At 49.9% G+C, this 26,302-nt stretch overlaps 1 protein-coding gene across 2 annotated transcripts in view; it reads left to right on the forward strand.

Annotated features, from left to right (window-relative positions):
* RFX4 (regulatory factor X4) overlaps positions 1–26,302 on the forward strand; it is a 152,814-nt gene that overhangs the window by 105,336 nt on the left and 21,176 nt on the right. Inside the window, exons 10-15 of one of the 2 annotated variants that reach the window (XM_056118722.1) lie at positions 624–682; positions 5,468–5,612; positions 8,891–8,985; positions 9,305–9,422; positions 19,477–19,596; positions 19,953–20,111. In XM_056118722.1, the coding sequence (XP_055974697.1) occupies positions 624–682; positions 5,468–5,612; positions 8,891–8,985; positions 9,305–9,422; positions 19,477–19,596; positions 19,953–20,111 (696 nt within the window). Of the gene's footprint in view, positions 1–623; positions 683–5,467; positions 5,613–8,890; positions 8,986–9,304; positions 9,423–19,476; positions 19,597–19,949; positions 20,112–26,302 lie in introns of both variants that reach the window. The other variant, XM_056118721.1, reaches the window with a different exon arrangement.

A 26,302-nucleotide genomic window follows, 5' to 3' on the forward strand; every position in this document is an offset into this window, starting at 1 on the left:
TCTCTTGTCAGAGTGAGTTTTGGCCTGTCAGCTTCAGACCCCACAGACGCACGACCACCCGCCTCCCCTGAGTACGGGAGATGGAACTGTCTCCGCATGCAAAGGAGCCTTTGATGGGTCCCGAGTGTCCCCAAGGTGCTCCACACACCTTTGCGGTTTCTGTTAGCTGCTGCACTACTTAACAGGGCCTTCTTCAAAGCTGCCTCTTGATGTCTGCAATTACTCCCTGCACGAAGTGATTGCACTCGCAATTAGTGAAATGAAAGACAAGTAAATAATTGCTCTTACTCACGGTTGATTGACGCCACAAGTTCTCACACCTGCCAGGGCAGCCTGTCCATGTGACTTGAAATCCCAATGCCCACCCTACCCCCCCACCCCCACCCCATCCCACCAGCACCGCTATCTCTGTGAGGCCAGTCATCTCCCAAGAATAAAGACTCAAATGCTGGGGTTAGCGCAAGCAGGGATGGGATGGGATGGAAGCAGGCGGGGTGGGGCGGGGGGGGGTAGGGAAAGTCAGGCAAAGCAGGAAACCAGAGTTTGGATTCTGTCCCCTGCAGCGTTCAAGGGAGGGGCATGGAAAACGCAAGTATTTTAAATGAACTCTTTGCTTCTTGCAGTGTCAAGAAGGTTCTCCCAAATTCTGCGGCGCCAGACATCTCTAAATCATCTCTGCCAGGTAGTTGTCCTGTGTTATGTGTTCTAAGTGCTGCTAAGGTGTTGCGCATCAGGGACAGTCCCACGAAACGACTCCCTCTGGGACCAGAGAGGTAACTCGGGAGCACAGGCTTTGCGTGCAGGAAGCCCAGGGTCCCTTCCTGGTACCCGCCCATCCCCGCCAGACCCATCCAGAAGCATCCTGAGAATAGAACCAGGTGCAGCCCCCAAGCCCTCCCAGGTATGGTCCAAAGACCATCCCGCTCAAAACACTCTGCTCCCTGCCTTTGAATGGAACCTCCTGCCTGGCCTGTGCTGGGGCCTGAGCTTGATCCCCAGCATCACAGACCTCCCCAGCTGACTAAGCAGCAGCATCATGGGGGGCACCTCCCCGAATAAGAGCAATTGCAGGATCTTACAGGAAGCTGTTGATACTAGTTTCAGCAACAATAAGAATTATTTTTACCTCCCTGCCCCCCCCCCCCCCCCCGCCCGCTGTTCCCGTTTTGGAAAAGGACAGTACCTGGGACTTCACACATCTGATGCTTGTGCTCCACCCCTGCATCTCCAGCCCCCAAATGCATAAATTTCTAAACCACCAGTTTCCCTTAAACCTGCTGGACATGTTTTGAAGCCACAATTTTCTGCTTCCTTTCAAGTTAAATTGGGATGTCCCAGCCACTGCTACCACTTGAGTTGGGTGATCCTTTGCCCTGGGGACATGGGCTGTGCATTGCAGATGTTCACTTTTGTAGATTGTACATGTAGATTTTGTGTTGACACCGTAGATGTTTGATATAACCAGTGGTCTGTACCCACTGGCTGCCAGTAACCTGCCTATCCCAAATACCACGTGAGTTGAGACCATCTAGGAAGTCACCACACATTGCCAGAGAACCCAGAGGGTGGGTCTGGGGGTGCAGAATCACCCCTGGCCATGAAGCACTGAGATACATGAACCCAAACAAATAGAGGTGTGTGTGTGTGTGTGTGTGTGTGTGTGTGTGTGTGTTTGAGAGAGAGACAGAGACAGAGATCTAAAAGAATTTAAAGCCCGAGTTTATTCAACAATTACTGGATTTTGTTTATTCTTCCAAATTTCTATTCTTTTTTTAGCACAAGTGACTTACAGGGTCTCCAACATTTCAAACATAACTACTCTGTCTCTAGACCACAGAGGGTGAACCTGCCCCCTTCTAACTCCATCGTTCAAGTCTGATGATGTAAAACCTTTCCACCCCTCTTAGTTTAGTACATGACGGAGGGGAATTTAACTCTTCAATCTTAGGCCTCTCTTCCTGAGTCACCAGTATCAGTGGACTTAGAGCAGAGGGGGTCAATGCAGGTCACAGGTCATATGTACGGATACTCTTATGTTTGCTTGTACACACACACACACACACAAATATTTACACAGTTGAAGCTGGGAGGTAACAGCCCCAATATGCAGCTCTCGAACCACATTTCCCCGGGGCTGCCCTGGTTCTGCCAGTGTCCACCCCAGTGTCACCCCTCTCCCTCCCTCACCATGTGCCCATTCCCATCCCTTTCTGTCTGCTCGAGGTTCCCACACCCCTCTGGGGCTTTGCAGCTCCCACCCACTGCACTGTTGCTTCTGGGCAGATGCTGGTTGGCTAAGGGTAAAGTGGAGTGGTGAAGCCCGAGCAGGCAGGAGAGAGGCGCGAGGCCGGGACAAGAACATTTGCTCCGAGGCTCACCAGCCTCTGCTGCTCCTGGCAGCAGAAGAGATAGCACAGGCTGGGACCTGGAGACTGGGGAGAACCGTTGGCAGTCGTGCTGCCAGAGTGGGCGGTGTTGGGGCACAGCTCAGAGCCTGATGGATTAGTGGGGGTCGAGGGAAGGGAATGTTGGCCAGGCTCAGCGAGAGCCGTCTCTCTAAGCATCCTTGCCCGTCTCTCGCCAGTCCGTCTTCTCTCAACCCTTCCTGAGAAGGGTGTGTGGGGCTGTGTTGTCTTTTGCATACATCAGAGAACACTCACACTCAGAAGAAAGCCCGCGCTATGCCAAGATGGGCACTGTGATTCATCCCTGACGGAAATGGTCTATGTGGGATGAGTGCACCTATGATCCGTAATATCCCCCAGCTTGGAAGAGCCCAGCCAGGATCCTCACAGGGAACCAGACACGGGTTTGGTGGCTCCCTCTGGGGCTTAGACTGTTGAGTGCCCATGTAGGTGAGTTTCTACACCACGGCATGCTTGTGCATATAATCTTTCTCCATTTTCCACACAAGCAGCACCTAACTAACGCACAAACGCTGCTTGTCCGTTTTCACTGGACAACTCCCAGGCGCATTCCTGGGCCAGCCAGGGGAACTGGGCTTTGATGCTGGCACCGAAGCACCATGGAATTTAAGTCCCTGCTCCTATCCCTGTGACCTTTCCTGCTCACGCACAGGATGAGCCAGACTAAACAACCCCCGTCAAAAGCTCACCCTCCAAGGCTTAATCCAAGATCCAAATATTCAAGTCTTGGTGGGTAAACTAAGCAAGGAACCTGGCATTCACATCTCAGTCATTTGTTCCCCTCTCCCCAAATCTGTTTTCAGTCTCTGCTTTGTGCCAGGCCTTATGCTTAGTGGTACTTATGCTTAGAGTAGGTAAAAAGTACCATCCCTCCCCTCCAAAAAAATACCTCCCGCCAGATGATGATAATGGAACTTTTTTTTGGGGGGGGGGGAGGGGGTGGGCCGCACCTGGCGATGCACAGGGGTTACTCCCAGTTCATGCACTCGGGAATTACTCCTGGCGGTGCTCGGGGGACCAAATGGGATGTTGGGAATCGAACCCAGGTTGGCCACATGCAAGGCAAATGCTTTCCCACTGTGCTATCGCTTCAGCCCCAATAATGGAGCATTTTGATCCTATTACATGGGTAGGAGAAGGCCTCTCCGTTGGGATAATGCTTAGGCTGTGGCACACACAGAGTGGCAAGGTTGTTGCAGGGTAAGGGAATGAGAAGAACGTTCTAGTTGACTACAAGACCATGTACAAAAGCCCAGGGGGTTGGCGTGTTGTGCCTTCTTCAGCCCCCAACCCCCCAGACCCCCATATCCCAAGGCCAAAGGCTGCCTCCCTCCTCCCTGTGCTCTGCGTTTTCGAGCATCATCACCCACCCACCTTCAGTAAGTTCTGCTCCATCTCCATCAAGTGGAGGGCTGCAGCTGGAGAGATAGTACAGTGGGTAAGGCGCTTGCCTTGTCCGTGGCTGGCCCCAGGTTCAATCCCCAGCACTGCATCTGGACCCCTAAGGCCCCTCCCTCTAGGAGTGATCCCCGAGCACTTCCAGGTGGAGCCTCAAAACAAGAATAAAACAAAAGCAAACTCCCCCCCCCCTCAAACGGAGGTTCATCTGCTTGCAGCTGTCGTCAGTAAAGGCAGGGTGCTGGGATCCAGGACCCCGTCATGGTGAGGCTGGTTCTGTAGCTATGATGATTCCAGCAAGGATGAATAACTCAGAGGGAAGAAGAAGGGAATTCGCATTGACTAGAGCTTGACCCATCTCCTGCATGCCTGTCCTCTATACTGAGGTGCTGGGATTAAAGTCGAGGCCTGAACACACCTGGCAAGAGCCTCACTGCTCACACACACCCTTGCCCTGGATCCAGGAACTCTAGGCCTCTGCTAGCTTGAGGGAATTCTAATAGTTTTGAGTATGATTTTTACTGATGCTTGGACGGCCTGGGAATGACGAAGGATTATCAGTGTTTACCGTTACCTGGACATTCACAGCGCATTAGGAGACTCCCAATGTCCGTGTGTATTTGAAATTTTACTAACGACATTTATTTAAAAAAAAAATGCAAGGAAAGCAAGTGGTCCCGGAAATGTTTTTCTTTGTTTTTTATCAGTCCCTGTTCCAGTTCGATTACCCCCAGCATTATTGCTTCAGCTTTGCAAATTCAAGTTCAACTAATGGGGATTTGTGTGGAGAAAGTCAGGAATTAGAACACACACAGACACACGCAGACACACACACACACACACACACACACACACACACACACACACGTATAAGTGAGCCCAGAAGGTTAATTCCCTTTTCCTTCCATCTCAGTTTTTCGTCCTTGCTGGAATCATAGTTACATAAAAAGTAAAATGCAGACCGGTGGCGGGCAGCTTCAGGATACTTTTATTCAGAGTGAAGTCCCCCCGTAGAATCTATTACTGGCCTGAGGCAGCAGGAATGCTCTTAGCTATCTGCTGTCCGGTCTTGGGTGCTGGAGACACATGGGTTATCTAGCAAAGGGCCCCCATCGTCCTCATCCTTACATCCAAAGGCTGACAGCCTCCAGGCCCGCACCCAGTTGTTCCGCAGGCTGTCCTGGGCAGCAGGGTTGGATCTGGCCTGGACTCCCTGGAGTAGCTGCAGAGAGAGAGAGAGAGAGAGAGAGAGAGAGAGAGAGAGAGAGAGGAGGAGGAATGAAGAGACAGAGGAGAGAGAGAAGAGAGAGAGGGGGGAGGGGGAGGGGGGGAGGGGGGAGAGAGGGGAGAGAGGGGAGAGAGAGAGGGGAGAGAGAGGAGAGAGGAGAGAGGAGGAGGAGTGAAGAGACAGAGGAGAGAGAGAAGAGAGAGAGAAAAAGAGGGTGGGCATCAAGCAAACAGGGCATAGCTCTTCTGGGTTCTGGCTCTCCTACTGGTTTCCTGAAATGAGCTTTCCTGCGTTTCGAAGCAGTTTGCTGACTGCCCTCACCACACACATTAGAACAGTGCGAAAGGTTGCCGAGCAGACAGAGGGGCTTGGACCGACGGGCCCTGAGCTCATGAGCTCTCGCCCTGGCTTGCAGGCATCCCGCACGGTGATCCACAGCGCAGACATCACCTTCCAGATGCTGGAGGACTGGAGGAACGTGGACCTCAACAGCATCACCAAGCAGACGCTCTACACCATGGAGGACTCGCGGGACGAGCACCGCAAGCTCATCATCCAGTGTAAGGCGTGCCGCCAGGGCTGGGGTGTTCTGCTTATTTTTAAAAGAAAGAAAAGAAAGAGGCCAGGGCGATAGTACAGCAGATAGAGCGCTTGCCTGGCACGCAGCTCGCCTGGCTTTGATCCCTGGCACCACATAGGGGCCCCCGAACCCCACCAGGAGTGATCCCTGAGCACCACTGGGTGTGACCCAAAGTCCTACCCTTCCCCCACACCCCCAAAAGAAAACAAAACGAGAAAAGAAAAAAATTGTCTCGGTGAATATTTGAGTGGCATTGTTTGCCCCAGCATCCTTTAACCTCGGTTTCCTCCCTCCCGTTTCCAACAAACATCAGTGTTGCTGCAAAAAAGGGGTTGGGGACCCCTTAGGCAGCACCCAGTATTATGCAAGTATCTGCCCACACGTGGCCCAAAGTGTCATGTGCGTCAGCTCATCTGTTGAACAGCTGACCCCTTGGATCCTCTTGGGTGTTTGAGAGAAGAGGGTGGATGGTGGGTCGCTGCTGTGAATGTCTCTTGTGTCCTGGTGGACAGAGATGGTGGCAAGACCGCCCCGGGGTCTGTCCCAATTTGGTCAGCGGGCTGGTGTTCAGGTGGCATGGCCCCGTGGTTCCTCCTGGGGCTGCCCGCTCATGTCCTCTGCTGCCCAGGGCAGCCCCCTTGCCTGGGTCTCTGGCGGCTGGCCCAGCCATGGTCTGGTGACCGCTTCTGTGCTGGGCTCTGCCTTCCTTTCTCATGCCTGGGGAAGGGTGTGGGGGCCGGTGGGGGCCGGGAGGGGGGACCTGACCAGGGTTGCAGAGCGGAACTTTGGGCTTCACTGCCCACTTGCCCTGCACACACCACTGAGGCTCGGGGTGGCAGCACCCCACCCCTTCAACCAGACCGCTGGGAAGATGCCACTGGATCCAATCAGCTGGACCACAGGTCACCTACAGCAAAGTCGGGGGCTCTGGGAGCCCCTCTGCCGAGAGTCAGTTGATGAGCTTGAGGAAGGGCGTGGTGGTGAGCCTGGCCCAGAAAGTTCCTACCCCTCCCCTCCAAGGGCGCCAGGGCACAGAAGCACAAGCCAACAGGCAATGAGGTGCTAAGAGCCTGGGGCTGAATGCCCCCACAAAATTTGATGGCAGTCTGGCTCTTGTGTGCTCCAGACCTCCACGATGTGGAGGATGCCGGGGACTCAGCTGGGCAGCGGGTGGCTGCAGTGCAGTGTGGGAGGCAGATCATAAGTAAGTCTGGCTGTGTCTGAGCTGCTCCTCGGCCACTCACTTAGGGGAGTCCTGTTGGGACGTGAGTGATTGCTGAGTGCCTCAGTTTCCTCATTCGTCCAATGGGGGGGCAGGGGTAAGTAATAGTACCTACCTTGGGTTGGTCCTATGTTCATTCCCTGAACATTTAAGCCCTCACTACAGGGCAGGCACTTTTGTAGGTGCCGGAGTAGGACACAGCTGCCACGACTCAGTTCTGGCCTCATGACAGTCACAGTGATCTAGGGCTGCCTAGAGTCAGACGGGCACAGTTCCATGCAGCGTCTAGATGAATGCGAGGGTAGCAAGCTCTTGCCACTGTTCCCGTCGGGCGAAGCTCAGATACATGGTGTTGGGAAAGGGCGGAGAGGAACTTGGAGAAATTCAGAGCAAGGGAGACAGGTCCTGCACTACCCCGAACCCTGAGTTTGAGGGAATCACTTCACTCAGATGCTCAAAAACAGTAGAATTACATGATTCTCTGTGATGCTGGACCACTGATTCCATAGCGGTGACTTGGGGGAGAGGGGGTGCAGGTTTGGCTGCTGAGGCTTCCAGCCACACAGGGTGATGATGGAGGAGGCTTCCTACCCCCCTCCCCTCCAAGAAGACCCAACAGTTTTCAGCCCCCGTCCCCAAACTGATATACCTGTAAGTTTCATCTGTGTGGCATTCCTGCAGAGATTAGCTGTGGAGAAGCAGTGAAGTCGGGCCATTTGTGTGGTCATGACTGGGGGGGAGGGGGCAGTCAGCCAGGGCTTAGCAGGGTAGGGGACTCTCAGCCTACCCCTCTGCCGCTAACAGCTCCCCAGAGTCTTCAACCCGAAGACTCATGTCCCTGAGAGTTTTGGCAGCGTGGCTTGCATCTCTACCGAGATTAGTTGTGAAACTGTGGTTTGATTTTTTTTTTTCAGATTCTAGATTAGTCGTGAAGCTGTGGTTTGATTTTTTTTTTTCCCCAGATTCGGTTGTTTGACTTGAGGCTAAAGACAGGCTAGATAGAAAATGGTCTTTTTGTCTCTTATGAAGTGGAAATGGGGGAGGGGGGCACAGAGTTGACTTCCCTTAACCCCCCCCAATACTAATCAGACCTCAACTATCTGTTGAGCATTGGGAGGCCAGGTTGGCTACTTGTTTGATCTAGTTGTGATTCTAGAATGTTTTAGAATGTCTGATCACATGTGCCTGACCCTGAGGCGGAGGGCAAGGGCACAGTCATGGGCAGGTGTGCATGGGAGAGAAGCTTTAACGTGCAGTGATATAGCAGCTCAGAAAGGGCTAAGACAGAACCCTAGGAGGGACATACACACACACACACACACACACGCATGCACACACATACACACACATGCATGCACACAGGCACACACAGGCATGTGCACACACATGTATGCACACACATGCATGCTCACACACACGCACACATGCACATGTGCACATGTGCACATGTGCACACACATGTATGCACACACATGCACACATGCATGTGCATATACGTGTGCACACATACGCATACCCCTAACTAGAACATATTTTTTAATGATACAATGCAAGTAGAATATAGATAACAGTGTGGTGAAAGTATAGAAAAGGGAGTGGTCAGTTCTGTCGAGGAGGGTCGCTTCAGCTGGGTCACAGTGAGCCACAGGGTCCCTGCAGCAGGAGCTGCCCAAGAAAGAACAGCCTAGAAGCTGTGGGAAAGCAGGGCTTAGTGGGGGGGGGGGGAGAGGATGGTGGTGAGGGGAGGGTGGAAGTGATAGGGGGTGACCTGCCTTTAGAAAGGTCCCAGTGGTGACCTGGGTGGAGTTCAATGAGACAACACACGTTTTGCATGTCTAAGGTCCTAGTTACAGTCCCTGGCACCTGCACCCAACCCCCAAGAAACCCAACAAGGCATCCACAGGCTTGGAATAGGTGAGTCAGAGCCTGTTTCAGTTGCCGTCAGGGCTTGGCAAAGGCCTCGGGGTCTGACGCTGTCCCTCTACTGCCTTTGCTCTGGAATGGCGCAGTGACGTGTGTTTTCCCTCCCTCGACAGTGTACCAGGAGTTTGACCACCTCCTGGAGGAGCAGTCTCCCATTGAGTCCTACATCGAGTGGCTGGACACCATGGTGGACCGGTGTGTGGTGAAGGTGAGTCCGTCCCAGCAGCCTGTTCGTGGGCTTTGTGGCACTGGGGAAACACTGGCCCCCACCTCACTTCGAGCCATCTGGGCTCTCCCTAGGAAGGGAAGGGAGGGACAGGGCTCAGAGGACCCCACCGGATCCACCCAGCTCCATGTCTCTCATTTCTATTATGTTCTTGCGTTTTGGAGGACAACTTACTGGTACTCTTTCTGCCCCTAAAAACACAAAGTTGGGGGCTGCTGCTTCCAGCCTCCCCGTGTCTTCTCGGAGGGTGAAAGGGCATGCTCCTCCCCCCACCCCATTAATCCTGTTCCCCTGCCTCTAGGTGGCCGCCAAGCGACAAGGGTCCCTGAAGAAGGTGGCCCAGCAGTTCCTCCTGATGTGGTCGTGCTTTGGCACCCGGGTCATCCGGGACATGACCTTGCACAGTGCCCCTAGCTTTGGTAAGCCACCCCACCCCCCACCCCGCCGAGCCCTCCCACACTCCACCTCTGGGCTCCACATCTGGCGCCCACCTTGCAGAGCTACCCCAGCTGTCTCTGGGGTCACTAAAACACCACACAGGAGCGTGTTTGTTCTGGGGGGCACAGATGGTATTCAGACTTGCGGGAAGAACAATGGCATTTGTGCACCTGTTGACTCATAGACAAGTATTGGGGTCTAGATGAGAAATAGCGGTGACATGGCGCCTCGTAGACCTCGTGCTGCTTCCTAGTTGGCTGCTCCTAGGGGCTACCCACGCTGGGCCCATGAAGAGTCTCTGAATTGGAACACTGGCCGGTGACCTGAGTGCCCACTCTGCCTGGTCCCCCTCTGAGAATCAGTGTCCTAGTGTTCCTCAGTGACACAACTGAGGAGAGAGCCTTAGCATTCTCCCTTTGTTTGATGGGCCCCTGGGTGTTGGATCTCTTTTAGGAGACCACTGCCCCGATCCCTCAGCATAACTGAGATTTGAAATCTCTGCCCAGAGGTACTGGGGACACTCTCTGTGGGCAGGAACCTAATTGCTGATGAGGGCGGTAAATGCTTTCTACATTGGGGGACAGGCTTGCGTGCTTTCCCCTAGAAAGAACTGAGTGGGTACCGAGTCTGGGTCATCATTAGCCGAGAGCGGTGGGACTCGGAGGCATTGGCCAAGCCTCTGAAACCTCAGACGGCGGGAGCCTCTGTGTCCTGGGCGTTTCGACAGAGGGCTGTCGGTAGAATTTTCTGGGTAATTGCTTCAGCTCTCTATTTTGCCTCGCACGTTGAGATGTGGTTTCCTTTCTCATTATCTCCAATTAAGCCCAGCAGCTCTGGGTTTCTGCTCTGGGTTTAATTTGACACGTTTCCATCTAGCTTTTTTTTAGGGCCCTGTCACCATTTTCCAGTTGTGCTATACAACCCAGGGGGAGTGTGGCGAAACAAAGGAGGCAGTATTTTTTCCAAACAGCTCGGTTCCCTGAAAGACTGTGTTTACCCAATTGGAGAAGCGTTTTGTGGTGGCTTTTTCTTTCATCTCAGCCCTTGGCAAGTTCCCTGAACCTGCCCCCAGATGGAGGACGTGCTCTCTGCGCTGGGGGGAGACAGGGCCTGAGGGCTGTCACCTGGGCAGGGCCCATCCGACCTGGGTTTTTCGCTGACTCATTCTCACTCGATTGTTCAGCAGTGTTAGCGTTAGCACATGATAGCTGTGCGTCAGGAAAACTGTTCATGCAGAACGGTTTTCAGTTAGGCAGATGGTGGAAAACTCTTTGAGATGGTTCTCATTTGCCTCAGAGTCAGAATGAACACCAACACTCACATACTCACACACACACATACACACACACGCACAAACACACACGCACCCACAAAGCAAGCACCCTGTCCTAGCGTTTATCCCTTACTCTTCAATTTGCTATTTCTAAACCTGTGGCTATGTATATGGCCAAGTCTGCTTCATTAGACAGGGAGAGTAATTCTCTTTGCAGTTGTCTTTGAAACCCCCTTGTTTTTGCTATTAACAGTCAATGCGAACAAGAGGTTTGGACAGTAGAACAATGAGAGTCCTGTGAATGGGTTGAGTGTAGTACTAAGAAAGCCCATTCCTAAACTTTTTTTTCTTTTCTTTTTTAAAAAATTTTTATAAGTGAAACACCATGGGTACAGTTGTAGACTTATAAATTTTTGTGCTTGGGTTTCAGTTATACAATGATCGAATACCCATCCCTCCACCAGTGCCCATTCTCCACCACCATGGGTCCCAGTGTCCTTCCCACCTTCCATCCCCCCATCCCATCCTACCTCTGTGGCAGGGCATTCCCTTTTGTTCTCTCTCTCTCCTTTTGAGTGCTGTGGTTTGCTGAACTTTTTTTTTTAACCACACGCAACACGTGCACGCACGAATGCACACACACACATACCTACACACATGGACACAATCGTTGGAAAGAGCAGGCACGTGGGCACCCTGCAGGCAACGTCACGAATCTTAGAGAGGAGATACTGCATTGCGGTATCTTTGCAGTTTTCACTTTCACAGCACGTGAGGTGGAACCATACCTGAGTGTCATTCCCCGCCCTCCCCGCCCCCCCCCATCCATTGAACAAGCGCTCTGAAAAGGCCCTGCTCATCCACCTCGTGGTAGCTTTCTGTGGCTTGGGGGGTGACAGGCAAGCTGAAAGAATGCGTGGCAGACAAAAGCCCAGCTCCCCCTTTCTGCCTGGATGTGTCAAAGACACAGTCGGTAGCTTGTGTTTGGGTCATGTGTTTGCTGGATGGAAACAGCTCATTAGGAGAAAGTGCCGCCGTTCCCGCCCCTCCCCCGCCCGTGGGGTATCTTCTCACTCCCACACCCTCCTGCCCGCACTGTGCGGCTGTGAATGGTGGCGGGGTTTGGTGTCAGTGGAGCGGGCTGTGGTGACAGTGATGGAGTGGGTCGCCACATGGATGCGGGGGGGGGGGGGTGGGGGGGAGGGGGGAGAGGAGCAGGGACTCAATCACCTCTCCCCAGAACAGCCTCTTTCAAAGGTAGTTGACTCCTTTCTTTTTAATTCCTCCTTTTTTTCTCTCTGATTCCTTTTCACGACAGATTCTAGTCTTTCTCTGCTGCTGAGCAGTGGTGTGTGTGTGTGTGTGTGTGTGAGAGAGAGAGAGAGAGAGAGACGTGCGTGCATGTGTGTTTTTAGCAAAATTAGGCAGCAAAGGTAAGGCAGCAGGCAATGAACTTTGAGTCCTCATGGAGCTGAGCAAATCGACATCTTCTAGAGAAGAGAGAGAGACAGAGACAAACAGACAGAGTCAGAGAAGATGAGAAAGAGAAGGAGAGAGAGAGGGAGAAAGAGGAGAGAGACAGAGAGGAAAGAAAGGGAGAGAGAGAGAGAGAGAGAGAGAGAGAGAGAGAGAGAGAGAGAGAGAGAGAGGAGAGGCAGAGAGACTTTTGGGTCTTTTTGGGTCACACCCAGCTATGTACAGGGGTTACTGCTGGCTCACGCACTCAGGAATTACTCCTGGCGATGCTTGTGGTGGCGGCATATGGGATGTTGGGATTGAACTTGGGTTGGCCGCTTGCAAGGCAAATGCCCTACCCACTGTATTATTGCTCCGGCCTTAGATTTCTAATTCTTCTTTTTATTTTTTTTCCTTTTTGGGTGGGCTGGAGCAGATAGCACAGTGGGTAGGGTATTTGCCTTGCACACGGCCGACCTGGCTGACCCAGATTCGATTCCTCCACCCCTCTCCGAGAGCCTGGCAAGCTACCGAGAGTATCTTGCCCACATGGCAAAGCCTGGCAAGCTCCTCATGACATATTTGATATGCCAAACACAGTAACAAATGTCACAATGGAGACGTTACTCGAGCAAATCGATGAACAACGAGAGGACAGTGACAGTGACAGTGCTTTTTGCATCACACCCGGCAATGCTCAGGGGTTACTCCTGGCTGCACTCAGGAGTTACTCCTGGTGGTGCTTGGGGGACCATATGGGATGCTGGGAATCAAATCCGGATTGGCCGCGTACAAGGCAAACGCCCTACCCACTGTGCTATCTCTTCAGCCCCTCGGATTTCTAATTCTTAATCCCCCCTTTGAATTTTGATTATTTGAAGTTTAAATTCATATGAAAAACAAAAGGCTAAGAGGAGTAGAAAGGTTGAAGGTAAAGACGCAGGTGTGGGGACATGATGCCCTGACGTGCAGGTTTGTTCTGGAGTCAGAAAGTGTGGACTTTCTGTTAAACAGTTAAACAGTTAAACAGTTCTGGTCATGATATGGAGCAGTGGTACCTGGGAGACACTCCAGCCAGCTTGTCTTCACCCCATCAGAATGCATCCATTGTGTGGCAGGGATACACAATGGTGGCACTGATCTTTGTAAAGAAATACAATTAGACCTCATCCCTACAGCTTCTCAGAAGGAACTGTGATTTTGGGGAAGAAAATAGGGAATAGTATGTTTACTAGGAAAGTGATTGCTTTAAAAGGATAAATCATTCCCCCCAAATTGCCAAAACTGATTCCATTTGGGTTTTAAACCTCAACAGAAAGCTGGAAAGGAAAACAATCAGCTCACCCATGGGGGGCACTGGGACTGGGGCTAGAGATTGAGTGCCTGCCTTGCAGGTGGGGGCCTGGCTTCCGTCCAGGGCACTGCAGACAAAAGTCGGGTCAGATAGCTTAAAGGGGATGTGGAGGAGCTAAGTTCTATCCCCAGTTCTGAATGGCCCCCAGCCAATGGCAGGTGTGACCCCAAGTGGTCCCCTTTATGACTGGACCTGAGCTTTGAACAGCCAGATCCCAAGTACCTCTGGGTGTGGTCCTCTAGCCCCCCTGAGCACTAATTTGGAGGTCCCCCCCCCAATAGAAGCCATAGAAAGTGAGGAGATGTTTTGCAATGCAATAACAAAGAATTATTTTCTAGAACATGCGATAAATCCCTCTAGTTTAAAAGAGTCTATACCCCAGTTAGAATGAATGGGCAAAGAATGTGATGAATAGGAGGAAAATCAAGTGGATAATCATATGAAATATATGTGGCTTTCTAGTAAGTAGAAAAACACTGATTATAAAGACACTTAAGACACCCTTCATACACTCTTGAGACTGGCAGATATATTTTATACACTACCAGTTAGAAATGTTAAAATTTTGATGAGCAAATTTATAAGACTTATTTATGCAGGGGAGTCTTATAAGACTTGAGATGTAGATTGTCTTGAACCCTGAAATAGACTTCCTAACCTAGGCACAGGGAACCAGTTACACCAACATTCATGGGCCATAGTATCCAATAGTAAAGAACGGGACACGACCACATAACTAAGTCATGGTCCCTTCACTGGAGTCCCCTGTGTCCACATGGAAAGACTGCCCAAAGCAGGTTGCAGAGTACTCTGTAAATAAGATGCCGTTTAGATCAAGTGTGAAATATATCCTCTTTTGTTTGTGGCTACAGAAATGTGTGTAGATAAAATGCACATGAACAACAAACACCAAATTTCAGCAGAATAATAGAATGAAGTGGAGATTTCCAGGGACCTCTAGCTTCAATTTTTAAACACGGTCCGGTCTTCCCGTTGTTCATCAATTTGCTCGAGCGGGCCCAGTAACGTCTCCATCATGAGACTTGTTGTTACTGTGTTTGGCATATCAAATACGTCACGGGGAGCTTGCCAGGCTCTGCCGTGCGGGCGAGATACTCTCGGTAGCTTGCTGGGCTCTCCGAGAGGGGCGGAGGAATAGAACTCGGGTCGGCCATGTTGGCTGCGTGCAAGGCAAACGCCCTACAACTGTGCTATCGCTAAACATCTTTTTCAAATAGAGTAAAAGATAGAGGAATCTGGGCATAGATAGGTGTTCATGGGGCTGGAGCGATAGTACTGCAGGTAGGGCATTTGCCTTGCACATGGCTGACCTAGGTTTGGTCCCTGGCATTCCATATGGTCCCCTGAGCACCACCAGGAGTACTTCCTGAGCGCAGAGTCAGGAGTAACCCCTGAGCATCGCCACATGTGACCCAAAAAGCCAAAAAATAAAAGTTTATAAAATGTGGTAACAGTGATACCATGTAACAACAACAATTATCCTCCTTTGGTCACTGGTGCTTTTTCCATGACAGACCCTTGCTTTCTTTAGTTCTCTGACTTTACACAAGTTCTGAGGCTTCCCCAGGTATTCACTGAAGACTGTGCTCCTACTGTCTTCAGAACCGGTGGTGCAAAGTTTAGAGGACTTACCATAGTACACCTGCTGAGTGCTCAGTACCTGCCCCTTGGATTCATTCATCTAAAATACTGAGTCTTGGGGCTGGAGTGATAGTACAGCGGGTAAGGTGTTTGCCTTGCATGCGGCCAACCCGGGTTCGATTCCCAGCATCCCATATGGTCCCCTGAGCAGTGCCAGGAGTAATTCCTGAGTGCAGAGCCAGGAGTTAACCCCTGTGCATAGCTGGGCGTGATCCAAAAATTTAAAAAATAAATTATCTCAGGTATTAAAATACTGAGTCTTTGCATGTGGTTGGCCCCATTCTGGATGCTAGGTAGAGAACAGAAAGGGGGGAAAATGCTGTGTTTCTAGAACTCACATTCTAGTGTCGGGAGGCACGTGATCGAGATAACTAGTGTAGCAGATGGTGCTAGGCAGCGAGGAGAGAAAGTGTCGGAGATGTTAGTAATTGCCTCTTTCCTGTCTGTGTCTCGGCAGCGTCTCTCTTCCTCTCCCCTCCTTCTCCTCCGCACCATCTCCACCTCCTCCCCCCACCAGTCTTTCTGTGTTTCCTCTTTTATTTTCCTTTCCTCTCTTCTGTTTGCACTGCCCCCCCGCCCCCCGAGCCCTGACGCCCTGGCACACAACTTGGCGTTGCTCAATCACCCTAATGATTGATTTCTGCTTACTAAGGACACTGGCTGTTGTGGCCTTCTGGACCGACCTTTTAAAAGTTCCCCTTGGATTCCAAGCTCATAGCCTCTAACAGTCGGCAGGTAGCAGTAGCTTTCCGAATTCTTGCTGAAAAGGTGACTGAAAAGTATCCTGCCATTGGGGCTGGAACAGAGGGTAGGGTGCTTGCCTTGCTTGTGGCCAACCCGGATTTGATCCCTACCACCCCAACCGGCCCCTGAGTGATCACCAGGAGTGATCCCTGGATGCAGAGCCAGGGGTAAACCTGAGCACTTGTGGGTGTGTTCCAAAAATTAAACATGAAAAAAAGGAAAATTACCCATCCAATTGGGTCATTGATCAGAGCCATTAACAAAGGGAGCTTCAAGTCCCAAAGCAAAAGCAGCACCCCGTGGAGGATTGAGTGGTGCGGAACCCCATCTCGAGAGCTGGTGGTTTGTAACCCTGGTCTGAGGGCAGTTTTATGCCACAGGGTCGTCTTTCTTTTGTCTAAGCAGGAGAGACATGCACATAGCTTCCAGGACAGCTGCCTGTTCTGAACCTGCTTTGATTTTCTAGAATTTTCCATCCTTTATTTGTTGATGTAATTCCCCCCCCCCCCCCATTGTTCACTTAGAGCAAATATTTCTTCATTTGGGATGTCCTTAGTAAGAACCTGGTGCTTTTCTGTTTTACTTCTTTGACTCTGTGGACTAGAATCTCACCTGCAGGTTTCAGCACACTCGTAGCCAAGGGGACTTCGGGATTTGCAACTGCGCTGACTCACACTTCTGTAACCTAGGCTTTGCTCCTGGTAGAGAGTCCTGTTGTCTTGAGATGGACCGGCAGCTTGAGAATCAGACAGTCCCGGGTTCAAGCCCTGGGCTCTTCCACTTATCGATAACTGACAATGTTCTCTAACTTCTGTGAGTCACAAATGGGGAGTGTGGCCCATCTCATACTTTAAGGATTGGCTGTGACAGTAAGTCTGCCGTGTGAATGCAGGGGAGTGATGTAGATGCTATAGGTGAGTAGCTGGGTAGCCAGAGCCTCATACTGCAGCAACATTGCACTCTCCCACTGAGCCCCGAGCCCTGCCCAGGAGTGGCCTATCTGAGGCCAATGCGCCAACTCCTCCAGAGTCCATGGAGAGAAGTGACTGTGAAGTTCAGAGTTGGCATCTGCCTTCACAGTGACTCAGCAAAACCTGCATCTTGCTGGATTCTAAACAGGATTGGAAAACAGACACAGCACCCAGGGGGATGGAAGGAAATGTGGATAAAGTGAAGAATGGAGGGCCGGGGGCAGCCCCAGGGCTAGAGGCTGGGACTTCAGCTCTCCGCAGAGAGGAGTAAGTCCCTGGAGAGATGGGCATGACCTGCCTGAGAGTCATCCTCCTGGACCGAAAGAATTCATTTACTTGGGTTTTATTCTGTTTTGTTTGGAGGAGAGAACATAGGGGTAGTGCTCAGGGCTTATTCCTGGCTCTGTGCTCAGGGTTCACTCCTGGCAGTACTCAGGGAACCACCTGAGCTACTTGGGATCAAACGGATGGACCAAATGCAAGAGTCTTCCCCCATACTACTCACCAGTTCAAACAAGTATTTGAAAAAAAGAGGTGTGTGTGTGTGTGTGTGTGTGTGTGTGTGTGTGTGTATACAGGTGCACAGACTACTGTATAAGCTGGGCACAGAAAGGAGAAAATTAACAACCAATTCCATCAAGAGAGAGTCTCCCCAAATCCTCCAACCCCCCATCTTATTTGTAAGGGAATAGCCCCACAAAATGCCCCTTCGCTGGATCAAGTTCTTTTTGCCATGTGGCCCTTGTGTATCCCCATCTGTGCTATGATGATGTGAAGAGAAATGGGTACAGATTCTGTAAGCCAGAACAAACAGAGGCGAAGCCCTACTTCATTTCCTTAATAGAGAAACTCACATTCTAGTCTGCAGGCACTTCTATTAGACAAGATTGGTTTTTAGTGTTTCGCATTGTTCGCTCATGGCATAGAGTAAGCATTAAGTAAATGGTAGATGTGATAAGGAGAAAATGATGGACAGTGACATGATGGTGGTGGTCATGATGGCAGAATCACCAGTAAAACAATGCCAGAATGGCCAAAGTCCAAGGCTCCCAAGAAAGCAAGTTGGGTGGGTGGGGTATGTCTGTGTGTGTGTGGGTGGGGTGGGGGGGGGTGATCAGGAAGGGGATGCTGGACAAGATGCTTTGGACATTTTATAGGACAGCAAATATCCTTGTGAAGATATGGCCCTTGGGAGTTGGAGTCAAGGGGGTGGAGACAAAGGCTCAGCCCTTCTTTTTGACTCTTGCATCCATCTTAGACCAGACACTAAAGGAAGCTCCTACCACCTCCCCTCCACCCAGTACCAGTTCCCCTGTGATCTGAAAGAAGGACAATCCTATTGGGTAGAATTTGGAAGGTTATTTATGGGTCTTGGAACACTCAAGAGCTCTTTTAATGTGAAATTAATGGTAATTGCATTTCCAGACTGCAAAATAACCCACCAAATCAGACCAATTAGAAAAGTGCTTTCAGAGAGCCAGGGGGAAATGGCTGTGTGGTTCATTGCAGTGTCCACAGTGATAGCAGGACCTGCAAGAAAAGATTCCTTCAAAATATTGCATTGTCTGCTAGTGGGGTCATCATGTACCAAAGTTAACTTACAAAATAGGAATGAAACCTACAGGGTAGTTATAGAGATTATATTCAAGAATGTAGAACTGAGCAGAAGCTTAATATGTGGAAATAGTTAAACATTATTATTCACATCCCTTCTAATGACATAACCTGCTCTAAGTTGAAAATAAATATTACTTGGAAATATGAAGTCTTTTTCATTTAAGATCTTTTCCCAGAACCAAATGCTAAATGGGGGTCTCAGAAACATTTAAGAAAATAGCTCAAGAAAAAAAATGATAAAGAGCTCAGCTGCTTAGAATTGGAATTCTGTCAGATATGTGGGTCCATCCAGTGAACTAGAAGGAAAAGCCCCTGCCATGAACGTTCTGAAGTCCAGTCAGAGGAAGAAATAATTATGGAAGAAATAAAAATAAAACACGAGGACTGGAGCAATAGCACAGCGGGTAGGGCGTTTGCCTTGCACGCGGCCAACCCGAGTCCAATTCCCAGCATCCCATATGGTCCCCTGAGCACCACCAGGGGTGATTCCTGAGTGCAGAGCCAGGAGTGACCCCTGTGAATCGCCAGATGTGACCCAAAAAGCAAAACAAATAAATAAAACACAAAGGCAATAGATAGTGAACGAAGTGAAAGATATACAGATGGGGGGAGTGGGGGGGTTCAGAAGCACCTAGAGAAGATGACTCAACGGGCCAGTTTTGATGATGTCACATTATTACAGTTGAGCAAGGAAATTGACTGCTTGCCATGACATTTCTTACTCTTACTGCCAAGGAAGAAACTAAATTATATATAGAGCAAAGAAGCGCCTTTTCTGAAAATGAGGTCCCAACTGACTGGGGATGGGGAGTGTAGCTGAACAGTTCCAGATTTGGGCGAGGAGATCCCAGACACAAGGGAACAGAAGCTCTAGAAAGGAGCATGAGAGCACCGGTACCTCTGCCTTTGGGGCTAGTCTGTGAGGTGCCCAGACTCACCTTTGGATCTTCTCTCCTCAGGGTCTTTTCACCTAATTCACTTGATGTTTGATGACTACGTGCTCTACCTGTTAGAATCCCTGCACTGTCAGGAGCGGGCCAGTGAGCTCATGCGTGCCATGAAGGGAGAAGGCAGCTCTGGTAAGCCAGCCTCGTCAAGGGGGGGTCTCCTCCTCTCCAGCAGCTCAACTGTTGTCCTTCCTTCTGTGCTCTGTCTCTAACTCACCTGCCAAAGAATCGAGTTTGGGCCAGCACAAGTGGCACGATGAGACCCACAGTCAGTCTCCCTTCTAGAGGGGCAGGTATGCATGCGTGTGTGTGTGTGTGTGTGTGTGTGTGTGTGTGTGTGTGTGTAGCATTGCCAGGCATGTGTGATGGTGATGGAAAGGAGGGCATCAGTGTGTGCCACCCATGGACCTCACTTGAATGTGGTTGAAACAACACAACATCAAGAGAACATTTGAGTCTAAGAGCCCACTTTGTCTTCCCCACAGCAGAAGCCCAGGAAGAGATCATCCTGACTGAGGCCACCCCACCCTCTCCTTCCCCAGTGCCATCGTTCTCTCCAGTGAAGCCCCCCACATCCGTAGAAGTGCCGACTCCCTCGTCTCCTATGGGCAACCCGTCCCCCGAGTTCACGGGCCTCAGCACTACAGGTAAATGGGGGCTGAGAGGCCTCTCCAGAAAGTAGGACTAGGGGGGCTGGAGTGATAGCACAGCGGGTAGGATGCTTGCCTTGCAGGTGGCCAACCCGGGTTCAATCCCCAGCATCCCATATCCCATGGTACTTGAGTCCACCAGGAGTGATTCCTGAGCACAGAGCCAGGAGTCATCCCTGAGCACCATTGGTATGGCCCCCAAATCAAACACCTCCTTAACCCACCTCCAGAAAAAGAAAACAAAAACAGGAAGTAGGGATGATGGGATGCCAGATGCCAATCCATTGCCCCCAGAGTGGGGACAGGGGCCTGAATAGAGTTAGTCAGGAGCCAAGCTGGGGCTGCCCTGCACTGGGATGTGGGGCTGATGCCCACAGAGCCCACCAGGTGCACAGAATTGGTGGATTATGAGCTCATGGCCAAGAATCGTGCCAGTCTGGGTATATCTCTCTCAGCAGAGATATGAAGTGATATTTGCACACTCAAGTTCATAGCAGAGTCATTCCAACAGCCAGAAGGTGGATGCACCCTCTGATGTACCCTCCCTGTGCACATCAGAGAGAGAAAGGATAAATAAAACGTGGTCTTGGAACCTCAGGAAGTGAGCGTATAACATCGGGGCACTTGCTTTGAAAGAAGAAGCCCTAGTTTTTGTCCCCACCAAGCACCACCAGGAGTGACAGACAAAACAACACCAAACGTGGCCTGTCCATATGCAGGAATATTAAGCAGACTTAGAAATGAAATTCTTTCACTTGCTAAACTGGTGGATGAACTGTGAAGATGTCATTCCAAGTGAAACCATCCTGACCAACAAGCAACATTGTCGGATGCCCCTTGCAGAAAGTTCACAGAGAAGGAGGAATAGTGGATCCCAGAGCCTGTGCAGGCAGAGCAGAGGGTGTGGAGTTCCTGGTCAACAGGAACAAACTTTACGTTGAGGAGGATGGAAGCTTCTGGAGACAAGTGGTGGTGATGGAGGCATAGCAAGGTGAATAATGACACTGAACTCTACATTTCATAATGATAAAAATGGCAAATTTAGTGTCATGTCATATATTTTTTCTTCATATTTTACAATGCACAAAAAAATTCATCTCAGGAAGCCCTACCCTATGAAAGAAGAAGAAAAGTTTAAATATGAATAAATGAAGTAGATTCCTGAAAAAGATTTTAACATGAGAATTAAAGGGGTTAGAAAGAAAATACAGGGGTTCAGCACATGTCCCGTACACGACTGACCCAAGTTTATCCCTGGCACTGTATATGACCTCTCCAGGGTGACCCCTGAGCACAGAGCCAGGAGAAAGTCTTGAGCACTGCTGGGTGTGCCCCCCCCACCACCAAAAAAGCAAAACCTTTTAAAATAGATGATAATTTTAAAAAAGGAATCACAAACCCATGAAAATTAAGATCTCAGAAAAGAGATAATTGTCAATTGGTAAGAAGATGATTAGTTTCCCACAAAAGAGAATTAGTACCTGAACTAAAGACTGAAATAAAGAACTTCTGATGTGACACAGAGACTATGGAATGTTGACCTATGAAAGCAATCCAAGTGAACGAGCCAACAAATTCAGAAACTCCAATATTCATCGAATTAGTGTTCACAGTGTGAATGATAAGGTGGAGAAATCATAGATGTACATTTAAAAAAATGCATACCCATGCATAGACACGGGACTCTGGAGTCAAAGACTTCATGGCATTTTCCCACCCTCTACATCTGAATTCTTCATATAGTGAAGCTTTTCTAGAACAGAGAAAAAGAGAAGCCTTCTCTGGTAGAAAGCTCTGAGTACTGTGTTAAAAAATACAGGAAAGGTCGGGGACTTGGCTCAAAGGGCTGAGCACGTGCTCTGCATGCAGAGGGCTGGATTCTTCCCCACCCTCACCAGGAGGGACTCCTGAGCACAGAACCTCAGACTTGAGGTGTTTACTAGGTGCCAAACTGCATGTGTCCCTGAGCCCCACTCGGCGTGGCTCAAAATCAAACAAAAATGTACATGGGTAAAGGGAGTAAGTAAGTAAAGTAGAGGCCCTCCGTTGATCATCAATTTGCTTGAGCGGGCCCAGTAACGTCTCCATTGGAGACTTTGTTGTTACTGTGTCTGGCATATCGAATACTCTCGGTAGCTTGCCGGGCTCTCCGAGAGGGGCGGAGGAATCGAACTCGGGTCGGCCATGTTGGCTGCATGCAAGGCAAACGCCCTACCACTGTGCTATCACCCCAGCCCTCTAAGGTAAAGGGAACAGTCACAAAATCACCTGCTGGCTCACTGGGAAAAAAAAATAAAGGCGATTAATCAGGTCCCCAAATGATTAAAAACATCTTTAACCACCTCCAAATAGAAGAAAATTCAGACTCCTCACCAGCTTTGTTGGATTCACTCTATGAGGAATTCAGACACAACGCAGAAAATGCATATTTTCTCTGAAACACTCTCTCTGCTCCCAGTTGTGTGCTGGGCACTATAGCACTGTAGCACTGTCCTCCCATTGTTCATCGATTTGCTCGAGCGGGCTCAGTAACATCTCCATTGTGAGACTTGTTGTTACTGTGTTTGGCGTATCGAATACATCACAGGTAACTTGCCAGGCTTTGCTATGTGGGCAAGATACTCTCGGTAGCTTGGGGGATCTCAGAGAGGGGCAGAGAAATTGAACCCGGGTCAGCCGGGTCAGCCTCGTGCAAGGAAAATGCCCTACCCACTGTGCTATCGCTCAATAATTTTTTTTTTAAGATATGCTGGGCAATATGGGAAATATGCAGATTAATATAGTCTCACACTGAGGACAACACACAGGACAGTGGCGATGGAAGGAAACATGTGGCAGGTGCAGTGACAAGATACACGAATGCTTACGGGGTCACCAAGGGAGGAGGAGGTGCTGGAAGTATCCCCGACAGCCTCCCGCAGGAGAGGGTGAGCTGGAACCTGACTTGACTTGGCTGAGGAGGAGCAGAGGGGCTTTCTCAGGTGAAGTGAGTGCGAGGGCCGGGGGGCGTGTCTACTTCCCAGAGAGGGGCAGCCGCCAGCGGAAATGTCAGAGATCCAAGGCTGGAAATACAAACTGGAGCCATAGCCCAGAGAAGCCTGAAGGTCAAAGACAAGCTTGGGAAGTAGAAGAGATATTTTCAAGGCTAGTGACAGCGCCTGGGGCTGTGTCTGAGAGTGACTCTGAACACACAGAGGGGTCTTTTTGTGACTGAGCCCCATGACGTGTGCAAGGTCGATGCTGTTTCATTTTATGGAAGAGGCAGAGAACTCAGGCGTGGAGAAGAGAGTCAAATCCTCATAGGACCAGGTACCAGAGCTGATGGTAGACAAAAACAAATTCCTGCACTCACTCAATTCCTTGTTCACGTGCCTTGGGGAAACGGTACATTGCATATGGGCTCTTGTCTATGGCATATTAGCAGAGAAGATGATGTTTGTGTACGTGTGTCCCCACTTTATCCCAAAGGATTGCTGAGGGGAGCCAAGTGAGATAAGAGCTTCTAAGGGCTTTGTGAACAGCGAAGGGTGCTCTGCCCACTGGCCTGTGGCCTCCTGGGCTGCCTCTCCTGCAGGGCCGGGCCCAGGAATGGCCTCAAGCTCCTTTATTCTCCAAATCACTTGTCACACTCACCCTGTCCCAGCTCTGCTCCTTCCGCCCTCTCTTTCCACAAAATCCCTGTCTGCTCTCCAAAGGAGACTTTTCCTTTGCACCCTCATCACGTGGGCTAGTTATAGCCAAGTTGTACTTAGAAAAAGCAGATGAACCTGGGCCTAAGTGTTCAGCACTGTGCGAGGGTAGGGCCTGTCTCTTTGGCCATGGTTTACCACCACCACCCCTTCCTGCTTAGTCTAGCCTTCTTTCAAGTAGTGATTTTTCTAGTGCTTCTCTGTGTCGGATACTTCGGAGGACTGGTGATTGGCTGACATGGGGAGTGGGTTGTCTAGAGCAGAGATTTTTGGTCGCTGGTTCATGGGAAAATTATAGCAGCTTACCTCATCATATTCCTGGATCACAGAGTGACGCGGTTATCAATATTGAACTCTTCCTAATCACTTAAAACATGGTTTTCATTTCTGCCTTAGCTGTCAGTTCAAATAGTTCTTCCTTTTCCGTGGGTCAGCAGTTAAGGTGGGAAGTCACTGTTTTAGAGGTGATGGTTCTGATGAGCAGGCTCCTGGTTATGACAGAAGGCGATGAACACAAAGCTAGAAGGAGGGTGCGGGTGTCCGAGCAGCCCAGGCACCCTCCAGCCTGGATCTGGTGGCCTGGAAAGGCTGATACGTGAGTAGGTAGATGATGCCCTGAGCAGAGGAGGTGCATAGCCCAAAGACCTGCAGCCCAGGAAGTGCCTGTGAGTTTCAGGACGTTTATTCTCACTCCCTGGAATCTCGAGGAATCTTTCCCTGCAGAACTAGACCTACTTAAGAGAAGGAGTGAGCAGGGAGAGCCCCTGATGTGCCACTCTTGCATACTCTTCCAGGGGCACAAACTTGCCAACAAACTCAGTATCCTTTGACAAGGGACTGCTAAGGAGATAGGATTCTTCTGAACACTGACAAGTAATCTGTTGAGTGGGGCTGTGATTTCACTTTGAGTTCACAGCTAGTGACTGCCCTCCTCCTCCTAAGGATTTTGGGTGAGACCATCCCTATGCTTATTACAGAGGTGCCCTCAAGTCACGTTCGTTCTTTGCTTTGAGAAGGATGAACACCGGTCCCTCCCTCCCTGCCATATGCTCTCTGTAGAAGGTGGCTATAGTTACTGCTCAGATCCAGGCTAGGGGGAGAGAAGTGTTAAGGAACAGAAGAGCTTCATTCCCTGGAAGTGAAAACAGGGAAAGGGGGCCCAGGGATGTGGCTCAGTGGTAAAACTTCAACCTGGCCGGTGAGAGACTGTGATCAATTCCTGGTAACTGTACAAAGACAGTGATGACAATAAAGGGAAGCGAATGAGGGAAGGGAGGGAAAAAATGGTCAAAATGAGACCACTTTAAAAAATAAAGAAGTGGGAAGTTTCTAAGACTGGATTCATGGGGAACCATCCCAAGATGCCCAGTTTCTCCAGGAAGAATGCCAGGATTCACTGTAATGGCATAATTTTGCCCGTGTTCCGAGAGTACCACCCCAGGAGACGGGACCTTTAAGTCAGTGATCACAGACTTACTCTGAAAACAGAGACATTGCACAGAATAAAACAGCTCTTGCAGAAAGAACTTGGGTTGAATGTTTTCTTCCCATGCCAGGAGAAAGGCAGGAAAGCCAGGGAGGGCAGGCAAGTGCAGGAAAAGGTTCTAGCGTCTTCTTCCTAGTTCCCCTCCAGCTGGTGAGCGGGCTTGGCTTACTTTGCAGCAACTTGGAGGCCTCTGGGCACAGGAGTGGCAAGCCTGTACCCCTACATTTCTGTGCAATGTGTTCAGGCACCATAAAAGTGGCTTCTCAGAAATAACAAATGTGAAACAGGTTCTCTTGTGATGCTTATAACCTTTGAAGATTTGGGCACATTCCAGCTTTGTTCTCCACTATCTCTAGGGGGCATTAAAAATGTCATCCTATATGAAACTATGCGTAATATTTTCCTCCCAGTTCTACTTCTGAAACACTCCATTGCTCAATTAGGCTGGACCTTGCCATGCATGGCAGATCATGGTCTTGGAGGTTTTAGGGCTATTCCGTTTTAAGGCACAGATTATTAATCCATGCTGTACGCCTAAAATTTAGGAAACTGCTCCGATAAGCTGCTTAAGTTGGGGAACTTGTGCACTCCTTCATTGACTACTATAAATTGGAAAAACAGTTATTATAACCCTTATAAAATTTATTGCCAGTGTTTCTTCTTTTACATAAAAGTTATAACAACATATGGTTCGAACACCCAGTTAATTTTTATTTCCACCTTAAAGTTATTGCTTGATTTATATAACACGACTTTCTCCCGAAGTATCTGAAGTGCTTCACAATGAAAAACAATTTTTTTTTTTTTACAAAGGACCCTAACGAGGAAGCAAGTAATGTAAAAGAAAAATAGGAAACAAATTCTGGGCTAAAGAGAAAAAAAAAAAACACAATTTATGAATTGATCCCTTAAGTAGAATTGCCCGTAATCTCCGGTGACTTGGCTGGGTCACTAGCATGCGCAGGGCCTGCTGACCAGACTGGGGATGCGCTATCGAGTCCAATGCCCTGATC

This window comes from Sorex fumeus, unplaced genomic scaffold, assembly GCF_029834395.1.
Source record: "Sorex fumeus unplaced genomic scaffold, SorFum_2.1 ptg000003l, whole genome shotgun sequence".
Lineage (NCBI taxonomy): Eukaryota > Metazoa > Chordata > Mammalia > Eulipotyphla > Soricidae > Sorex > Sorex fumeus.